Source organism: Pteropus alecto, unplaced genomic scaffold (assembly GCF_000325575.1).
Source record: "Pteropus alecto unplaced genomic scaffold, ASM32557v1 scaffold15, whole genome shotgun sequence".
Taxonomy (NCBI): Eukaryota; Metazoa; Chordata; class Mammalia; order Chiroptera; family Pteropodidae; genus Pteropus; species Pteropus alecto.
The window spans coordinates 2,998,857-3,017,482 of NW_006436286.1; the positions used below are offsets into that span (position 1 = coordinate 2,998,857).

General features: G+C 52.9%; 2 protein-coding genes and 1 pseudogene across 21 annotated transcripts in view; 2 read left to right on the forward strand and 1 right to left on the reverse strand.

The window, feature by feature from the left end:
* Positions 1–197: 197 nt before the first annotated feature.
* Positions 198–18,626, reverse strand: part of LYRM1 (LYR motif containing 1) — a 20,438-nt gene continuing 2,009 nt past the window's right edge. For 3 of the 18 annotated variants that reach the window (XM_025047307.1, XM_025047301.1, XM_025047306.1), the window contains 3 exons: positions 5,625–5,783; positions 2,315–2,407; positions 198–1,187 (listed from right to left, as the gene is read on the reverse strand). In XM_025047307.1, coding sequence (XP_024903075.1) covers positions 1,071–1,187; positions 2,315–2,407; positions 5,625–5,783 — 369 coding nt within the window. In that variant the 3' untranslated portion in view covers positions 198–1,070. Of the gene's footprint in view, positions 1,188–2,314; positions 2,488–5,624; positions 5,784–6,737; positions 6,850–7,384; positions 7,584–10,867; positions 11,082–11,159; positions 12,869–14,954; positions 15,046–17,157; positions 17,309–17,723; positions 17,867–17,941; positions 18,036–18,205; positions 18,325–18,498; positions 18,621–18,626 lie in introns of those variants that run through there. The other 15 variants (XM_025047305.1, XM_025047304.1, XM_006912535.2 and 12 more) reach the window with 15 other exon arrangements.
* On the forward strand, positions 13,003–13,121 carry LOC112480276 (annotated as a pseudogene).
* Positions 18,247–18,626, forward strand: part of DCUN1D3 (defective in cullin neddylation 1 domain containing 3) — a 29,957-nt gene continuing 29,577 nt past the window's right edge. The window contains exon 1 of one of the 3 annotated variants that reach the window (XM_006912539.3): positions 18,247–18,354. The gene's annotated coding sequence lies outside the window, so the exon portion shown is untranslated. Of the gene's footprint in view, positions 18,428–18,626 lie in introns of all 3 variants that reach the window. The other 2 variants (XM_015589905.2, XM_006912538.3) reach the window with 2 other exon arrangements.

Below are 18,626 nucleotides of genomic sequence, written 5' to 3' on the forward strand. Positions count from 1 at the left end.
ACTATTATAACGTTATACGATGTCATCGCCAAACCCCTGCTTACAGGAGCAGGTTTTGAGATGGAAATACAGTGCTCACTTTGAATTTGAGGATTTGTGCGACGAGGGAATCCTAAATTTAGGTACGGACAGGAAGTCGTCAGCTGCTGCATCTGCGGGTCACAAGGCCATTTTGGAAAAGAATACGGAGACGAAAATCGAGAGATTTGTGTTTATTGGTGACGCCCATCCTCTCTGGAAGTGGAGGGAATGCTACAGACTTCTACTGACTTCCCATGGGGGGGTCTCACTGGACCCCACACATGCGGGGTGTGCGCCCTGGTGTTCTGATCTCTCCTTGTCCCACTTCTGCTTAGACATCATTTGAGAGCCAGCTTGGCCCTTGCACATTCTAATTATGTCAAGGTAAAATACTCATAATGAATGCAGTATGAGTTTCAAATGAGCCTTTCAGAGGCTAAGTGCATCCCAAGTAATTACACGCTGTAAAGACAAAGCAAACATGCATTTAGCTACGACGCACTTTTGTGTATGTGTTGTGTCGGGGGCGGGGATGGGACTCATAGAAAATTTCCATGAAAAACCATGATAAATCCAATGATGCACTTTTTAAGGAGGGTTTATCTGGAAATTGGAAGGGTCAAAAGACAACACACAAAAAGCCCACTTTTAAGCAAATCTGATACTTGAAAAAGCAGCCTGAACTATTGTGAGGGTGGTGTGTCGTCTGACAGCCGCCACGAGGACTTCCAGGACCTGGGTGACGTCTGTGTGTCGGCTGGCGTGTCCAGCGAGGTCTTCTGAGGAAAAGCCTCCCATGGGCCTCAGCCTTGCTTCTAAATGATGCTTTGGGGAGGATGTGCGGTCCGCAGCCTCTAGGACTGGTGTCGTCTGCTCAGGCGGCAAGGCCTTGACAAACAGCACACATCACGCGGTGAGAATCAGTATTTTGGAGGTTTTTAAGAAGATATTCGAATTTTTGCCCCTCGTCAGGCAGAAGGGTTTTGTCATCTGGCTTATAGTGCAGACCTAGTGGGCTCATCGTGCAGGGGAATCAACCTCCTTCCGGGCTAGGAAACCTCATCGTGAGACTGGAGGTACACTGGTTTGGAAAGCTTCCTCAGCTTTTCCTGGTTGCGAAGGCCCCGGCCTCGTAGTGGGGTAAGGCCCATTGGAGGCAGATGAATCTGGATAAGAAGAGAAATAACAATATTAAGAATGATAATCATTACGGCAGCTCATGTTCACCGAGGATTTAGTAAATACCGTGCTCTCTGCTAAGCGCTCAATCCACAGACTCGTTAATGCTTGCAATCCTTACACACGTTAACCCTTATGATCATCTCGGAAGGAATTTCGTCCACATTTACAGATGAGAAAACGGAGGCCCGGAGGTTAGAACTCGCTCAAGAGTATACGCTAAGTGGTGACGCCGGGATTCGAACCCACATCTGTCTGATCCCAGAGCGTGTGCTCCTCTTTATTGCCTGCATGGAGGGGAAAATGGCCACGGTTCACAGTGAGATGAGAACGCAAAGAAGGTGAGAAGAGACGCGTGTGGACACACGATCTGTGCGCAGGGGAGAACCGGGACCCACGTCACCGCCCACCGAATGGCGCTGGCTGAGCTGCGGCACCTTCTTACAGGCATGCGGTGCGACCCCATGAAAAGGTGGAGGCAGCGATGTCCAGCAGACAGGAAGTAAAATAAACAGGCAACAAACAGTACGCCCGGGATCCCAGGTACTTTAAGTAAAAAAATGAATGAATGAATGAATGAATGAATAATAAATAAACAAAAATACGTGCATGAGTACAGAAGAGGCTATGAGGATGTATCACTGAACTATTAGGCTGAACCAATACAATACGAAATTGCTGGTTTTCTAGGTCAAGAGGAGAGTATTGGCAATTTCATCGAGTCAGACCCCACAGTGATGGCAGTCTCTGCACAGGGTGTGAATTTTTGACAATTTTCACCTTTGACATTATGATGCTTTCCTTTAACGTTTGAACTTTGTTCTTTAATTAACAACAGACCCGTCGGACGCAATAAGGAAAACACAAATTTTTCCATAAAACAGTGAAAGGCGGCGTCAGCGCGAGTTGGCTTTCCCGTACGGGAGGGAGGGGGCCTGCCCTGCCGCGTGGGGCCGTGGTGACAGCCGGCGGCACACGAGGACGGCCGGCTCCCAGCGTGCCTCCTGCAGCTCCCGACTTCTCGGCCAGCGCTGGCCCTCTCGGGGCGCTCCCCGGACATGGCCGGGCTGACACGGACACGGACCCACCGCACGCCAACACGGGTCGCACTTACGGGCCTCGGGTACGGGATCTGGTAGTGCAGTCCGATTTCGATCCTGGCCGTGCACTCCTCTATGCACTGCTGGATCAGGCGTGCGTCCGTGAGCTGTGAAAGCGGAGAGCGGGCTGTGAGCAGCTCCTAGCGCACGCGGAGCTGGGCGTGCGTCCTCTGTGCAGCACACTGCACTGATGTTTGAAAAATCAAAAGCAATTTAATATGACATTTACTGTGGATTAAACTTTTAAAAATTATTGAAATAGGTAATATGAGCACGTGGTAAAAAATAATTCAAACGATAGCAAAGGATGTAATATCAGAAAGAAGTCTCCCTCTCAGCGCTCTGTCCTAGCTCCCCTTCTCAGGAACACCAATTACCAGCGGTTTCTCGCTGGTCCCCCAGGGATAATCCAGGCATATAGAAGCACTCCTGTATATACTTAGGTTTTCTTTTCTTACACAAACGATAGCTTGCTTTGTTCTGAATTGGTCCCCCAGGGATAATCCAGGCATACAGAAGCACTCCTGTATATACTTAGGTTTTTTCTTACACAAACGATAGCTTGCTTTGTTCTGAACCTTGCTTTTTCCACTAACAGCTTGAAGGTCCTTCTACGTTTACACATATAAAGCTGGCCCATTCTTTTTAACAGCACCAAATTCCAACAGCAGGCTGTAATATAATTTATCCAATCTTCTACCGACAGACACTTAGGTTATTTCCAATCTTTTGCCATTATAAACAATTGTGCTATGGATCCCTCTAAATTTCTTTTGGCTCACGTGCAAATATATCTAAAAGATAAAAATTCCAGACAGAGAACTATGGGGTCAAAGGGTGTATGTTCCTGCGTTTTTAATTCTCACAGATATTCCCGCTAGATTCAGACGACACCTTTAAGGGGAATTTATATTCCCACGAGCAAGCTACGAATTACATTCCCACCGACGCTGAGTGAGTGCGCTCCTTCACACCCTCCTCAAGCCGATCGAACTGTCTCAGCGAGCACCGTCTAGACACCGCTGCGTGAGATTCTGGAGGGTGATTCAGCTCTCGTTTTGAACTGTGAACCGCCTCGCTCATTAGTAAGGGGAAGAAATGACTTCTGACATTACGAAATTGTCAAATCGTGGTAGTCCAGTTTCAGAGAAAGGAATGCAAAGTTCATTCCGCAGCACAGAGCCAGATGGAGAAGGGGACAGCGCCTTTCACTCGAGGACGGAAAATGAGTCACCACACGGCTCTGGGAGGCGTTTGCAGGTGGGCCTCGCGGCGGAGCGGGGGTTGCATCAGCCCCGATGACACCCCCAGGGAAGTCTGGGCTGGCCTCTCGGAAATTCCAAGGGCCTTCGTGTCCTGTGGCACCTCTTGGCACAGAGGAGAGTTCCAGGAACTGCAACGCGCAGAACCCCCGCTGGGTCCCTTGGGGCAGAGGCTGTGCCTCTGACCTCTGCGCTTCTCAGCAGCTGCTGCGCTGGTGTTCGCCTTGGGTACAGACATCCGTGTTCCCTCCCGTTTGCCCACGATTCGGAGCGGTCTGTGCGCCACCTCTGGATGATCATCAAGCTCTTACAGCAAGCGAGGTTACGAGAAACTACTTAGTTTGTATGAGGGACGGGGAGGAAGGAGCCCGGAGAAGGCGCTGGGCAGTGGGCTGGGGCTCCTGGGCTCCCCTGTCCATCGAGACGAGTCTGGGGTACAGCTCTCCAAACCCAGTCATCCAGAGGCTGCCTCATGAGTGTGCTGTATCTACACAGCACCCATGCTAATAGTAAACTTTTTCTTTAAATGGACTCTCTCCTAAAGGCGCAGCATTTGTGAAATGGCCTGATACTCTATTTTCTTTCTAATACACAGTGAAACGAGCACAAGTCTTAAAGTTAAAAACGCATGTACCTCCCCCCACCGCAAAATCATCTCCCTCACGCGTCGTCACCGGCACACACGCCTCCCTCTGGCTCACACCCGCAGTTCGAGCAGAGGCGAATGCGGGGTCAATCACTGCCATGACAAAACGGGTCCTGAGCGGTGACCCCCTGGGTGAGCCTGCAGGGCGTACGGGGCACTCACTGCTGCGACACCCCCAGCACCGGGCCGGACACGGGGAGGCCGCAGTCCCTGCCTTTGCCACCCAGGCAGAGCAACCCTGACACGTGAAGCTACAGAAGCAGCATGGTGACAAAGTCAGGGAGTTCAGCACAGGGTCATCGCAGGGACGGGTCAGGCAGAGAGGGGCTCCCGGAGAAGGCCGACTGAATCAAAGAACCTGTCGATGCTCGTTGATTTATGACGAGCACAAGGCAGGGCCCAGGGGCACACTAGGGAAGTGTGACACGTCTAGAACCTGAGGAGCTGACCGGCCAGCCAGGGAGAGTCAAAAGAAACAAGAAGAAAAAAGAGTGTGACGAAGTCCTTAGAGCAGGTCCAGGTCAGGGGTCTGTGAACTCCTCGGACATCTTTTACTTTCAAGAAATATTTCTGAGCCCACAGGTCCCATATATGTACTTACACTGATTTCTATGTATACTAGTAAGTCATTAAATGTACTAATAATTTCATTCTAAATATACGCAAAACAGGCTGTTTTTTGAAGGACGCAACAGAAACGGCATTTGCAGTGTGTAGCTTCCTTCCTCGGGACGGTGTGAGGGCCTCAGGGGGCCTCGGGGGCAGGGGGACACCGCCCCCGAGGGGGCACGCACAGCGGGACACTGCCCCCGACGGGGCACGCGTGTCTGCGCTAAAGGCAGAACCGCTTCACGGGCAGGCTGGCCCCGCAGAGCAGGGAGGCCTCGGGGTGCCGAGAAGGGGATGGGGGTGTGGATTAGGGTCGGGGCAAACTTGGGAGCTAGCCCGAGGCTCGAGTTCACGGCCAGGTCGTGAAGGGAGCCTGTGTCCTGACCTCATCTCTCCCCACTGAACGGGGTCCTCCGTGGGCGCTCTGAGTAGATCATACACCGAGAAACACCAATTTCACGCGCACCTCCTGTGCACGGGGCCGGCCACAGGCGCGGCGTGGAGGGACCACTCCGCCCCTGACAACTGTCACCAGCCGGACTCCTGTCACCTAGCTCGTGGGGTCTTCTGAGGATGCCGGGCCCCTGACCAGTTGGAGCAAGACCAGAACCACGTGGAGAAACAGGGCCGGGTTCTGCCCCCGGGGGCGGGCACGCTGGCTCGGCTGCGCCTCTGGCCGCTTCCTGCCCGCGCTCCGCCACCGTGACTTCTGCTGCTCGCTTGGTCCCCTCAACTTGGGGACGGAAAAGAAATGAACAGACGAGAAACTGCTCTCTTCCTTGCAACCTCCGACGGAGGCCTACTTACGTTTTTGTTTTTCTGGAACAGCGTCCTGGCTTCGTTCAGTATGTACTGTTTTTCTTTAATGGTGTCTTCCATCTGCCCGGATGCCGCCTGCCACTTCCTCGCAAGCCTGAAAATTCGGCGGTAGAGGCCAAGAACTTCTTGTCGTGTGGCTGTCGTCATCTTCAGACCCACCAAAACAGAAGAGGGAAGATTTGCATAAAAATTCAACTTGACAGTAGGCAGCTAGGCAGTTGTACATTTTTTTTTTAATCAAGCTCTTTAATTAGCCTAGAAATAATTGCCTTTTCTCAACAAATCTGCGTGGTAGCATTGCCGGAACGGCCCCGTGGGAATACCAGCCAGCTCTCAGCTTGCCTCTTGCATCGCCCCGTGGCTGAGTCGCTCCACGGTGCTGTTTGCCATGACAGCCATTTTTATAAACATGTCAGAACCAAAATACCCGTTTACAAGTCTTTAACCCGGTAGATCCTGTACCAGGATATCTCAGGAATGACGCTTTTAGTGCATCTCCTGGTAAAATTACATCACTAACTTGAGAAGGCACATTTTGAATCACTGAGTTTTCTAGTTAAGTGAGAACTTGAATCTAGTGCAAGGGTTACAAACTCAAGTTCCTCCAGGGCCTGGCAGGTAACAAAATGAGACCTGGCTGGGTGGGGACAGTGGCCAACTGGGGAGGACATGTCCCCGATGGCAGTCCAGGTTTTTAAATATAAATTCTCAAAAGACGCTAATTGATTATTTTCAAAAATGTGAGTACCATGAAGACCGAACCCGTGTGTTGCAGGCCCTAGCCTACCCTGACGCTGTCAGGTCACAACCCCGCAGTTCACCGTAACCTTGCTGAAAACATTGTCCACGTAAGGGCTGTACAGTCGGTGCAACTGCAGGTCTCTGTGACGACGGAAGCTCTTGTGGCCCCTCTGGGTTTTGAGTCTGAAACGTCAGTTTCGATTTCCGAGGACTTGGCTGAGACCCGACCCAAATACATTCCCTAAAGCTAACTGTATTTTTAAAAATTAAGTTCTTGTTATCATTTTTATTATGCAATATTTCGGATATATGAAAACATGAGAGGATAACATAATTGACAGCCATATATTCACAACGGACCTTAAAGAACAAATTTTAGACGTCGCCGAAACTCCCGCCGTACCTCGCCTAGGAGGAAGCGCGACCCTGAATCTCTCTCTCGTGTCTTCACGTTAACACGCGGTAGCACTGCCTGGCGAGTTTAAGAACGTCACGTGTAAAAGGTCGTACGTCTTCCCACTGCTTGCTCTGGCCCGTGCTGGTCGGACCCACCCTTGCTGTCACACGCCCCCGCTGCGGCTGTCCACGGCATGAAGGTACCCCACCCCCGTGCATGCCCCCCCCACCCCCAGCGGACATCGGTGTTCCCTTTTTCTGTCACTTATGCAAAAACATTGGTCTGTTTCTTTAGTATTTTTGCTGTGTCTAAAAGTAATTCAAGGAGGAGGAAAAAAACGAAAGCCCCACCATTGGAGAGGCAGAGGCGCCGCCTGTAACAGTGGCAGGTGGGGAGTGAGCGGCAGGACTGGGCGCTAGGATGCCCATCACGCGTCCCGTCCCGGCTGCCCTCAAACAGGAAGCAGGCCGCTGGCCACCCTGGGATCAGGACCCAGTTCTGCCCATGCAGGGGGCGTAACACGACACCGTGCACTGTGGGGTGGTCCTAGATTGATGAGAGTTTGGGCAGGTACAGGATACAGGTGGGATCTGGAAGGAGGTGTGTTTACCTAGAAATTCCAAGTTCCTGCACAGAGTTCACCTTACAGAGAATTCCTCTTTCCAAGACGACTGGCCACTTGCTGACCTTTCCTGAGCAATGAGGAAACGAGCCCAGGCTGAACCGTTTGACGAAAGCTTGAAAGCACGATTTCACCCAATTCGAAAGTTCCAACACCAACTCCGATGTCCACGATGTGTCAGAAAATGCTTAAAAGGAATTCATACCAACCGAGAGAGAGCCTCATGGTTTGTGGCTAATGGTTAATGAAAACCCAGATAAGATGATGACATCTTTCCTGGTAAGTCACAGACTTCTGAGTTTCTGACGCGTGCTAAAATCCCACGGTTTCATAATGAAAATACGTGAGCCAGCTCCTGCAAGGGGCAGGGAGGCCTGTCACTGACTTCCACTCCCGTCATTACGTGCCTGGACTTAATGGCACCGGAGAGGTGGGGGAGGGCTGGCCCATTACAACAGCAGCGACCTTCTCACCTTCCAACCTTCCGCAAAGTCTGACTTTAATTGCTTTCCGTCCCCGGGCTAAGAACCTCAGCTTCCAACTGTACCCATCAGATCCCATAATCCTGACGGGAGCCCCGTAATTAGGGCACTCAAGGTAACAAGCGGAACTGACAATGGGTACTTAATAGGCCTATTTTCAAAACACTTTAATTAATGTTTAAGTATTTGGAAACCTAATCCCGAAAGGAGATAAGTGACGGCTCCCTCTGCGAGGCCAGGTGACCCAGAAAACCTAGCTGCGGACGGTTTTCGGGGAGAAGGGTACAACGCTGTGGGTCCCGCAGCGCACCGTGAGCTACCGCCAAGGGAGCCTGTCATTCATTCCCTTCCCGCTCCTGGCAAGAAGGCGAGGAAAAAATGCTTTCGTTCTGGATTCTTCCAGTTCTTTGAGGGAATCCTTGGGGGCACATACCCACCTGTCCCCCCTTTCCAGAAGGCTCTCCCCCGACTCCCTCCCACGTGGTACCTGATCAACCCCTAGTCATCTTTCGGTTCCCAGGGGAAACACGGACGTGTCCGAAAACCCGGCCCCTCCCCCCGCCACGCGCATCAGAGGCGTCTCTCTGGAACCTTCTCACAGCCCCTTGTATTTCTTCTCTGCAGCACTTATCACTCAAGTTACGGTTTGTAATGTCCGTCTGCCCCTTCGACTCTGATCTTTATGGGGACAGGGACCACATCCCTCTTATTTGCTGCTGAGTTCTCGGCACCTAGCGAGGTGTGTAACGGCGTTCAACACGCTTGCTGAATAAATGGAAATGATGCTACAGAAAGCTCGATTCTGGAAGCAAAGTCAGCCATGTTTTTAAAAATTGAGAAAGCTCTTTTCCTTTCGGTTTGAGTTTGTGTCTGGCCCATCAGCAGCTTGTTTAGTTAGGAGAAGCGCCTTTCCCCTGGGTCTTCCTTCCGAAGGGCTCAGTGGCTTGAAACCAAACCCCGCTCCTGTCACGGCCTCGCAAGGACTGGTGCATGACCAAACAAACCCCTACTGTGTGCTTGCCGGCAGTGCGTGGCCTCCACTCACAGCTGGGGGATTCTCCTACGCAGGAGTCCCAAAGACTGGCTGGGGAGGTGACTTTTGATGTACGATATCAATACTTATTTTCTTACTGTGATTCTTTTAATGTTTTAATAGCCCATCAAGCCCATGATTTAAAAGTGATTTTCATTTTACACTGATGCAGCTTCCTTTAAATAACTGTATTACGAAACATTTTCAGCTGGTTTAAAGCATAGGTGAATACTAGTAAAAAGTGTGACGTGGGGTCTGAAACACAGAAGCGTGGGAGCGGCTGCTGTGTCAAGCCTCGGGGTCTGTCCCGGCTGAGCCGCCCACTTAGAACGGGCATTGTCGCCCCACCTGGTAGACGCTGTCCGCGTCCCCTCAGAGCGCCTGCCACGGCCAGCTACTGCTCTTTTGCGATTTCATCGTCCCTTGTCCCCGAGTTCCCGGAGGGGTGGGGCTGTTCCGCTCACCGGGGTGATGACAGAAGCTGCCTCTGCTTTGTGCTCACTGTGCCAGAGGCTTCCTTAGTTGCGTTCCGTACCTTAACTCCGATCGTCACTGCGACAATCACGTGAGGGAGCTACTACACCACTGTCTCCTAAAAGGAGGGATGCGTGCAGAGAGGTGAAGTGACTCGGCGTCAGGTAGCTAGCAGGGGGCGGGGCCCGCATTCAAACCCCAACTTGCAGTCACTGAGAGGCTGCTCCACCTCAGTGCCTGAGCCGAGTGTCCGCCCTCTGCCCGCTGTTGAAAGAGTTTAGCCAGTTGTGACAAAGGGAGCTAAACAATTCCATTCCCTTTCCACAGCGAGCAAAAGGCGTTTTCTGTACCTCGATGACATGAATCTTTCTGTGACGTTTCTCATATACCACCTGCCCTTGTGACTGCCCTACTTTAATATGACACGCTGGCGCCTGTAACACCATATTACACACCGGCGGCTATAACAATCACATTACACACCAGCACCTATAACAATCACATTACACACCAGCACCTGTAACAATCGCATTACACACTGGTGCCAAAACAATCATTACACACCAGCGCCTATAACAATCATTACACACCGGCGCCTATAACACCATATTACACACCAGCACCTATAACAATCACATTACACACCAGCACCTATAACAATCGCATTACACACCAGTGCCTATAACAATCATCAGACACCGGCGCCTATAACGATCGCATTTCACACCAGCGCCTATAAGAATCATATTACACACCAGCGCCTATAACAATCACGTTACACACCAGCGCCTATAACAATCATATCACACGCTGGTGCCTATAACGATCGCATTTCACGCCGGTGCCTTCGGAGAAGCCCATGTGGCTGGACCGCTCTGCTCTTCCGCCCCCTGCAGCAACGCGTCCCCAACACTCAGGAGGGAGCTGACGTCACAGAAGAGACACTGGGGCTCAGCGCAGCGCCACTGGCCTGCAGGCCTCACACTACTGAGGACCAAAAAGGGGTCCCACAGAAAGCCACCTCTCAGGGAGATCCGATCCTAAGTTCCTCGCAGGGCAGGCCACAGAGGGCGGTCACGCCCCAGGCCTGTAGCTCCTGTAGTAAAAGGCACCTCTTTGCCTTCTGCAAGCACCATCCATGGTTTCTGTGCATCCAGGTTCACGCGCCTTTGCTATAAGCCATAACCACCCGAGAGAGAGAGAGAGAGAGAGAGAGAGAGAGAGAGAGAGAGAGAGAACACAGTCCTGCTACCTGTCCCGTGACCCCACCCCACCCCACCTTCTCTGCTTTCAGTCCTTCCTCTTCCCTACGCCTCCCCCTTTAACCCCAAATACATAAAAGAAACTGTGAAACTGTCTCTCTCCAGAGCATGTATCTAGCTTCTCAGCAGCTGTCATCGGTCTGGCTCAGGAAAAGGCTTATGAGAATTCTCTACAGGTTTGGATGCTTCTTACATCCACACGTCTCTCACGAGCACCCACCCAGGCGTCATCCACTCAACGTTTACGCGGTGCACACTGCGGGCCAGGCGCAGGCAGGAGCGGGGCACAGTGATGAGCCAGCAGCCACGTCCCGCCCTCCTAGAGCTTACACGCTCGTGGCAGAGGACAGACAAAAAAAGCAATTTCTGACTCTGGCGGTGTTGAGCAAGTTGGAGTATCATGCATGGTCTGATGTGTATCTCTTAAAATGTGCCGGATTCCAAACTGTTTTCTTAATGATCCTACCAGTCTGCAGAGGGTGAAGAGCCCTGCCCGATGCCGCCCCACTCACAGGAGAGCCGGGCTCAGGGGCCAAAGTCCCTGGATGCGCGTTTCCCCGACCAGAAGCTCTTCCCCGTTTTTATTTCGGAGTCAATAATGGGGACTCATAATGCGCAGTGATGAATCTCCTAAAAAATAAAAAATAAACAAACACCACGGCACCACCTGCTCGTGCTCCCAGGCGAGAGCGACAGTGGAGGGTCTGGACGGACCCCGAGAGCCCCCTCCGCCCGCACGCCTGCCCGGTGCGTCCACATGTGCTTTCCCAGGAGGGCGGTGGCGAGGTCCGCCAGTGCCAGGGGCTCCGGCAGCTTGGCCCTTCCCCCGCCTTCGGGGAGACCATCCCGGCTGAACCCGTGGGAGCCTGAGAGCAGAGAAGAAAACGCCCGTCCCGGAGGAGGGTTATAGACTATGACTCGAGTCTCAGGAATGTCAGAACTCCACACGCTGGGTGCTCACGAGGCCGTACCATGACAAGGGACAGGGAAGGCCCGCCCGCGGGGGGAGGGGCTCCTCCCTCCTTCGCGACCTGCCCTGGGTGGCATTTTCTCTCATCGCACCCAGTGAACGAATGAATGAACGTGACGTTAATGCAGGGAGCAGGCAAGAGAACAAAATGTTGATCAAGCCGCCCTCAGGGACTGCCACGTGCTGATCACCCGCAGCCAGGCCCCGGGGACATCTGCGGGCCGATCTCTGCTGGGATGCTGACAGCCCATTCCCCACACCCGTGGAAGGGGACACAGGGACAAGAGTCTCTGAGTGTCTGCCCTACACAAATGAAAGCGTTCATTCCCCATGGCTAAGGCCACGGGGAACCTATGGCCTGCAGGCTGGGAGCAGCCGGCAGGCCCCTGGGGCTCCATACCCACCTTCCTCCGTCCCTGTATGTCCATCTCCAAGGGAACGGGAACTAAAGGATGACATATAAACCGCGCTCCCTGACTGCCCTGGGTCCCTCACAGCCCCTACTCACCCCCTTCCCAGTCTCCCTTGGTCTCTCTCGCTCTGCCTCTGAGAGGGGCACACACTGTCTGTGGGGTGTCACCCCTTTTCTAACAAACTTTCCTTTTGACTCTAACTTCGGCGTGTGTTGAATTCTTTCCACATTCTGCCAAAGGACCCTCTTCTCTCTCCTAAGACTTGGTCCTCCGAATCCAACTCGGTGACATCCGCCCTGTGCTGCATCCATGTGACGATCAACTTTCTCTCCCAAGTGCTCGATTTGGAGGGCTGGGGACAGGGTGGCGGCCGTGGAACTTCCCACAGGGAATCACAGTCTCACGTGGTCACTGTGCATCAGCGGTGGCCGGTCCCATCCCTCGGCCCTGTCTCCTTAGAGCTGGGAGCCTTGTTGACAAACGAAGGCGCCGACCCGCAGCTCTTCCTCGTGCGGCCGCTGTCACCCCTCGGCTCCCACTGTGGGTCACGGGCCCTCCATACGGACACGGGGTCGGCGTCCCTGCTCCGCGCACCTCCGGCACAGTCCTGTCTGCTGTGACGTTCACCCTTCTCCACTTAACTTTCTGCTCGGTTCCCCCTCCTCTGAGGTGTATGTGTCGTGGCCTCGTTCGTCACACTCCTAGGCCTGGTGTGCAGTTGGGGCTTGAAATACACTCGTTAGAAGAATCGATTGATGCTCAGAACAGTCACCGCTCATGTCCACTCCCATCCTGATGCACGCGATGGTACCTGGGCCAGGTGTCCCAACTGAAGACCCTAGAGCATTTAAAAATACTAAGCCTCCACGACGTTTCTGAGAGTGGCGCTGTGGCTGTCAGCGTGAAGCATGGACGTGGGGAGGAGGCCTTATCGGCTCCGTCTCCGGCACAGCTATAAAGTAACCCTCACTTGTCTACGGCCACGCCACCCTGAACAAGCCCGATCCCATCTGACCTCGGAAGCTAAGCAGGGTCGGGCCTGGTCAGTACTTGGATGGGAGACCGCCTAGGAAGAACAGATGCTGTAGGCGTAAAATATAAAAAAATAAGGGATTGTAAGCTGACCCTTCCTTGCGCTCTGTGAGGTCAAGGAAGGGTTGCCTCGCCTAAAAAAGAATTTTAAAAAAGTAACGTTCACTCTCCAGTTCCTCAAGGCCAGTTAAGGTTTGTCCACTGGACTGAAATGATTTAGTTTCCATGACGCTTAGAACCAAACATAGGAAGACGGGGTTCTGATACTTTTCTTCTTGAAAAACAACCCTTTTGGGGAATAAGGTTCCTCGTACCCAAGTGACCAGGGGTCAAAACCAACCCTTATTTAAAAAAAGTAACGCTCACTCTCCAGTTCCTCAAGGCCAGTTAAGGTTTGTCCACTGGACTGAAATGATTTAGTTTCCATGACGCTTAGAACCAAACATAGGAACACGGGGTTCTGATACTTTTCTTCTTGAAAAACAACCCTTTTGGGGAATAAGGTTCCTCGTACCCAAGTGACCAGGGGTCAAAACCAACCCTGCAAATTATGATGTAAAGTTTTGCCATTTGGAAAATTGCTAGGGAACCGAACATCTCTTACGATGCCGAAGTGGACGGGTTTTCTGACCGTGGATGGCAGAGTGGACGGCGGCTGCCTTGGCCTTAGACATCGCTCCCCCACGTGCGTGAGGAAGAGGAATGGGCTCCGGGGCGGTCAACCCTGGGTCCAAATCCTGACCTCATGACGTCAGGCCAGTGTTCGCGAGCCTCAGTTTCTTAGAGTGTGGAATGGGGTAACGACAGAACCATCTCTGAGGAGCCGTAAGGAGCATCCACGAGACGATCCGCGTAAGTCACTTCGCACAGGGAGCGGACGGAGGGAACGAAGGGGCCTCTTTTATCTGTGTTCGGCTTTGTGCAGGGGGGCGGAGAAATGCGCCGGCGTTTGGGGCTGGCAAACCTGTTGCTTTGTGGTGGTGACGGGTTTTCCGAAAGCCTTTCCCTCAGATCGTTAATATCCCTGCACAGCGAGGGGCTATTGTTCTCCAGTGAGTCAACAGCCCGGCTGGACGCCCGGCTTATCCTCAGACCTCAGAGCATGTTCCTGACTGGAAATGCGGCGCAGGTGCCGACAGCGAGCATGACCGGGCTTCCCTTGCCCGTGTGCTTCCTGTACCCCCGGCTCCTTGCTTACCCTTCTCCAAGGTCTGTCACGCTCCCAACTTTCTGGTGTATACCCGTGTCCTATACAGTGTCATCCTTCACTGAAGCCAGGAACCTCCAAGCTAAACCGTGCCCCAGACGCCTGTCCTCTGTCCTCCCTGCCCTCTACCAACGAACACACACACATACACCACAGACTTGTTTCCTGTCCTGGATTCGGTTTTCGGTTACTAGAATCCAAAAAGGGAAGTATAATGCCACACACTTGTTTTACAAACCTCAGGATATGCTGTGCCGTGTGTGCCTGATCATACCACAGCTATTCTCTGAAACAGCATCTTTTCATACAGAAAGTGCCAATATGGTGTCACAGAGAAAGGGCAGGGAGGAGAGGGCCGACTGTATTTTTATTTCACCTAAAGAGAAAGGAATTTAGTTGGCCATGTAATATGAGAATTCTTCAGAACGCAGGGATAAACCAGAAATATTGACATCTGAAAGACTTCTAATTATTCCCTAAAAGATCTTACGAGGTTAAGCTATACTCATTCTAATACGCCAGCACAGGAGCACATACACAAGATTGTACTTGTAAGGGGAACTCCAGTCACGCTATTGTAACCAAAAAATACACAGCTGTTATTCCCCTCCGGGACAGAAATTCTCAATGGAAATCGAGTTTCGGTCCCTTAAGTCAAAAGCAGTGGAAGGATGTGTTTCCCTACCTGCGGACAGAGACCAGGTAAGGGGTCAGCCGGAGGCGGCGACAACTTTACCACAAGCAGGAGGTGGTGCTGGGTGTGTGTGGGTGTGCGCCTGCCGGAAATAGATGAAAACTAGGTCAAAGCTGAACATCAGCCCTGGTCACTCATTCATCACTACCCAGGACTTCCACCCTGCACAGGAATTAGGCAAGTCCCAGGACGCTGACCACGTCAATTTAAATTAACATTTAAATCCCTCCTTTGTGACAATTTCTTATAGAAATGAATAAGGAAACTGACAAAAGGACTTCGGTTGCAACATTATACACGGGCCGGAGCTTTCTACCCCCTGACCCGTGGTCCAACCACCTGATAAATAATCTCACTGTGTGCCGGGGTCCCTGCCTTCATCAGTTTCCAGGTAGCCTCCAACTATCAAAGGAGCCACTTTTCTCATCTGCAGAGGCACCGAGCTCCTAACTGCCCATGTTGATGTGTGTGGAATGATTAGCACCCAGAACCCTTCACGTTCCATCTTCGATGATGGAAATATTCCATATCTGTGCCGTCCACCAAGGTGGCCACAGGCCACATGTAGCTACTGGGCACTGGAAACATGGCTGGTGAATCCAAGTAACTGCATTTTAAATTTTACTTAGATTTAAGTAGCTACACATGTAGCTTAGTGGCTACATAAAGACAGCACCACCCTAGATCAAGAATTGCAAATTAAGTGCCCACCGGGGTGGGCAGGTAATGGAGGGAGGGGCAACCTTTGGCAAACTTGAGCACTGAGCCACACACAAAGGGGGCAGCAGCTCGTTGGTCCTAGCTGACTGTCGCTGTGTAGGAACCTCAGGCTGGTATTGACAGATTGTTTCATTTTTCAAAGGAAGCTGAAAATCTGGATTTTGATGTCCAATTTTTAAATGTTGGCAAGTAAAAATTAAAAAAGAATTTAAATCACTTTGTGGGCTGAACAATATGTTTGTAGGCAATATCTGTTTTGCCAGTTTGCAGTCTCTACCTAGGCCAACCTCTTCGGCTCAAAGAAAAAGGCTTATCCAAGGCCACTCTGCCGGTCAGGAGCAGACCCAAGGCTGAAGCCCAGGTCTTCTGATTCTTCTCGATTTTGCGAGACTGACCATATTGAGATTGTGGTTACAGTGGCGGCGGCGGCAGCAGGGACCAGAGCCCCTTTGTTAGAAACTGTCGAAGTTCATGGCCGATATCTTGTGAACAGTGTTTGTACCTAGCTCTAGTCACATGTTGGGCCCTACGTGCAAGGCTCTGTAGTAGGAGCCAGCAGGACACAAAGAAATACTCTGTGGGGGAGACAGACATAAACAACTAACAAGCAAAGTCGGCTTTGCTATAATGGACACGAATCACGTGGCTCCTCGTCCAAAAGCACTGATGGCCAAGATGAGAAGCTGGCTAGTGAGTGGAGGATGAGTCTCACTGATTATGACTGTGGGTCCCATTATTCAGTATATTAGGGGCGGGGTGGGGTGGGGTGGGCTCCTTTTATCTGTCAAGAGTTTCTTTACAGGCTTCTCCTCTGGGTAATCTCTAAATGTAGAGCTGCCAGGATTTTAAGGGCTTAGATGATCTAGAAATAAACCCCTACATTATCTATCTCTCCGACTTTTCCCGACTTGCATATCTAATTCTCCATGTCTCCACCTGGATGGTTAACAAACTGATCAAACCTAGTATGCTCTAAAGAGAACTTACGGTGTTTCCCTCCAAACTGTTTTTCCCCGAGGAGTCAGCCTTGGTTCCTCTCTCCCCCATATACTCCACATCCAATTCAGCAGCAAGTCCTGCAAGCTCCACTTCCAAAACACACTGTCAAGGCAATTCTCTCCATCTCCCGGGCGACTGGAACGCTACTGCCTGCACCTCTCTTGGGCTGCTGCAGACCTCCGAAGAGGTGTGACAACTTGTACCCTTCTCCATCCAGCAGCCACGAAGATGTTTTAAAACACGAAATCAGATCCTGTCACTCCCCTTCTTAAAGCCCTCGGGAACATAATAACAAACCCGCACCCCAGGCTAAAGGCCCTGCCGCTTCTCCATCGCAGACCACTTTGGCCTTGTTCTTGCTATTCCAGCCACCCGGCCTTCTCACTGGCTCTTTTCTCCACCCAGAAAGTTCATTCTCTAGCTTCCCCCTCTTCTCCGACCTCCGCAAAACCTGGCCTCCCCTGAGCAGCCTTACCCGCCTCGGAGTGGCGCGGGCCCCCCATCTTCTACCACTTCACCTGGTGTGACTGGTCTTTGGGGGGGCATTTCTCACTTGCGGATAACTTCCTTATTCATTGACTTTTAAACTTCCAAATGGACTCGAATAAAAAGTCGCGGAGCAAAGCCTTCTTTGCAGACCGAGGGAATTAAGGGTCTCAGTACCCTAGAAAATCTCCGTGTCCCGTACGGGGTCTCGTTTGGGTCAACCTTCCCCAGCTAGACGCTCCCGCCCCTGGAACTGCCCCTATTCATCTCCCATTGACATTCGGGGGATCCAAGGATTCAGAACAATCTGGGAGGGGCTGCAAACCGGCATCTCCGCGACCCCAAACGAGGTCTAGGGCCGCGTCCCCGGGCAGGTTCCCGAGGCCAGCGGCGCTGACACCAAGCCGTCCTCGCGCGGCTGGGGTCACACAAGCGCGTCTCCTAGCAACGTCGCACCCCTCCACCCCCACCCCGTCCCATCCCTGCCCCTGGGCAGCCAACCCCTTCCCCCAGTCTCCCGCGTCGGGAGTCCGCGTCTCCAGCCCCTACACTCACGCTGCGTCAGTCCTGCCTTCCCCCACCCACAGGAGCGCCGCAGCCCCAGGCCGGCCAGGAGGAGGCGGCGCTGGGAGCCGAGCTGAGCCGCGGCCGACGGAGCTCGGGCAGGTCCGGTAGGCCAGGCCGGACCAAACCACTGGGCGGACCTCTGTGGCCTCATCGTCCCGAGTCGGGGGTCGTCTCGAGGAGCTCTTAAACTTCAGACTCTCGCTCACCCTCCGCCGGACGCCCAACAGTATAGCCAACTTCGTCCTCTCCCTGTTTCCCTTTACCCCTTTCGCGATCCTTCCCCCCCCATTCCAGCCCCCCAAATGGTCCAGTCCAGCTCCTCCGAGCGCGCCCTCCCCGTCTCGTGGTCTTTGCCCTTACTTGGCGACGGCTTCGTACGTCCCCGCGTACGTCATGACGCAGCCCTCCGCGCGCGCCCGCCCCGCCCCTCCCCAATTCTCCCTCCCGGAGCCGGCGGCCCGCGGGGTTACCGGAAGTGATGATACAGGCGGCGATGGAGGGGGCGGGGCCTCCGGGCGGCCGCCGCCGGTGGGCCGCAGATGAAGAGGCGACGGCGGCAGTGGTGGAAGAGGAGGCGGCGGCGGCGGGGGTAGGGAGCCTGGAAACGCGAGCGGGGATGGTAGGTGGTTTGGACCCGCCGGGCCGCCGTCGTTTCCAGAAAGGGTTTGACTGGAGGAACCTCTGGAGCAGCTGTGAGTTTGGGGGGGGGTTGTTCGAGGAAAAGGGGGGAGCCTTGAGAGCTGAAGGGGCGGGGGTTGGGTACCTTCGAGAAAGGGGGGTGGTGGAAGAGGAGGAGTGGAAGTCAGCGCCTTGTGTGGACTGGTCCCTCTGGAAGGAGAGCCTGTGGCGTGTCAGCCGCGGGGCTCAAAACTTACCCACTGTCCCTGCCTC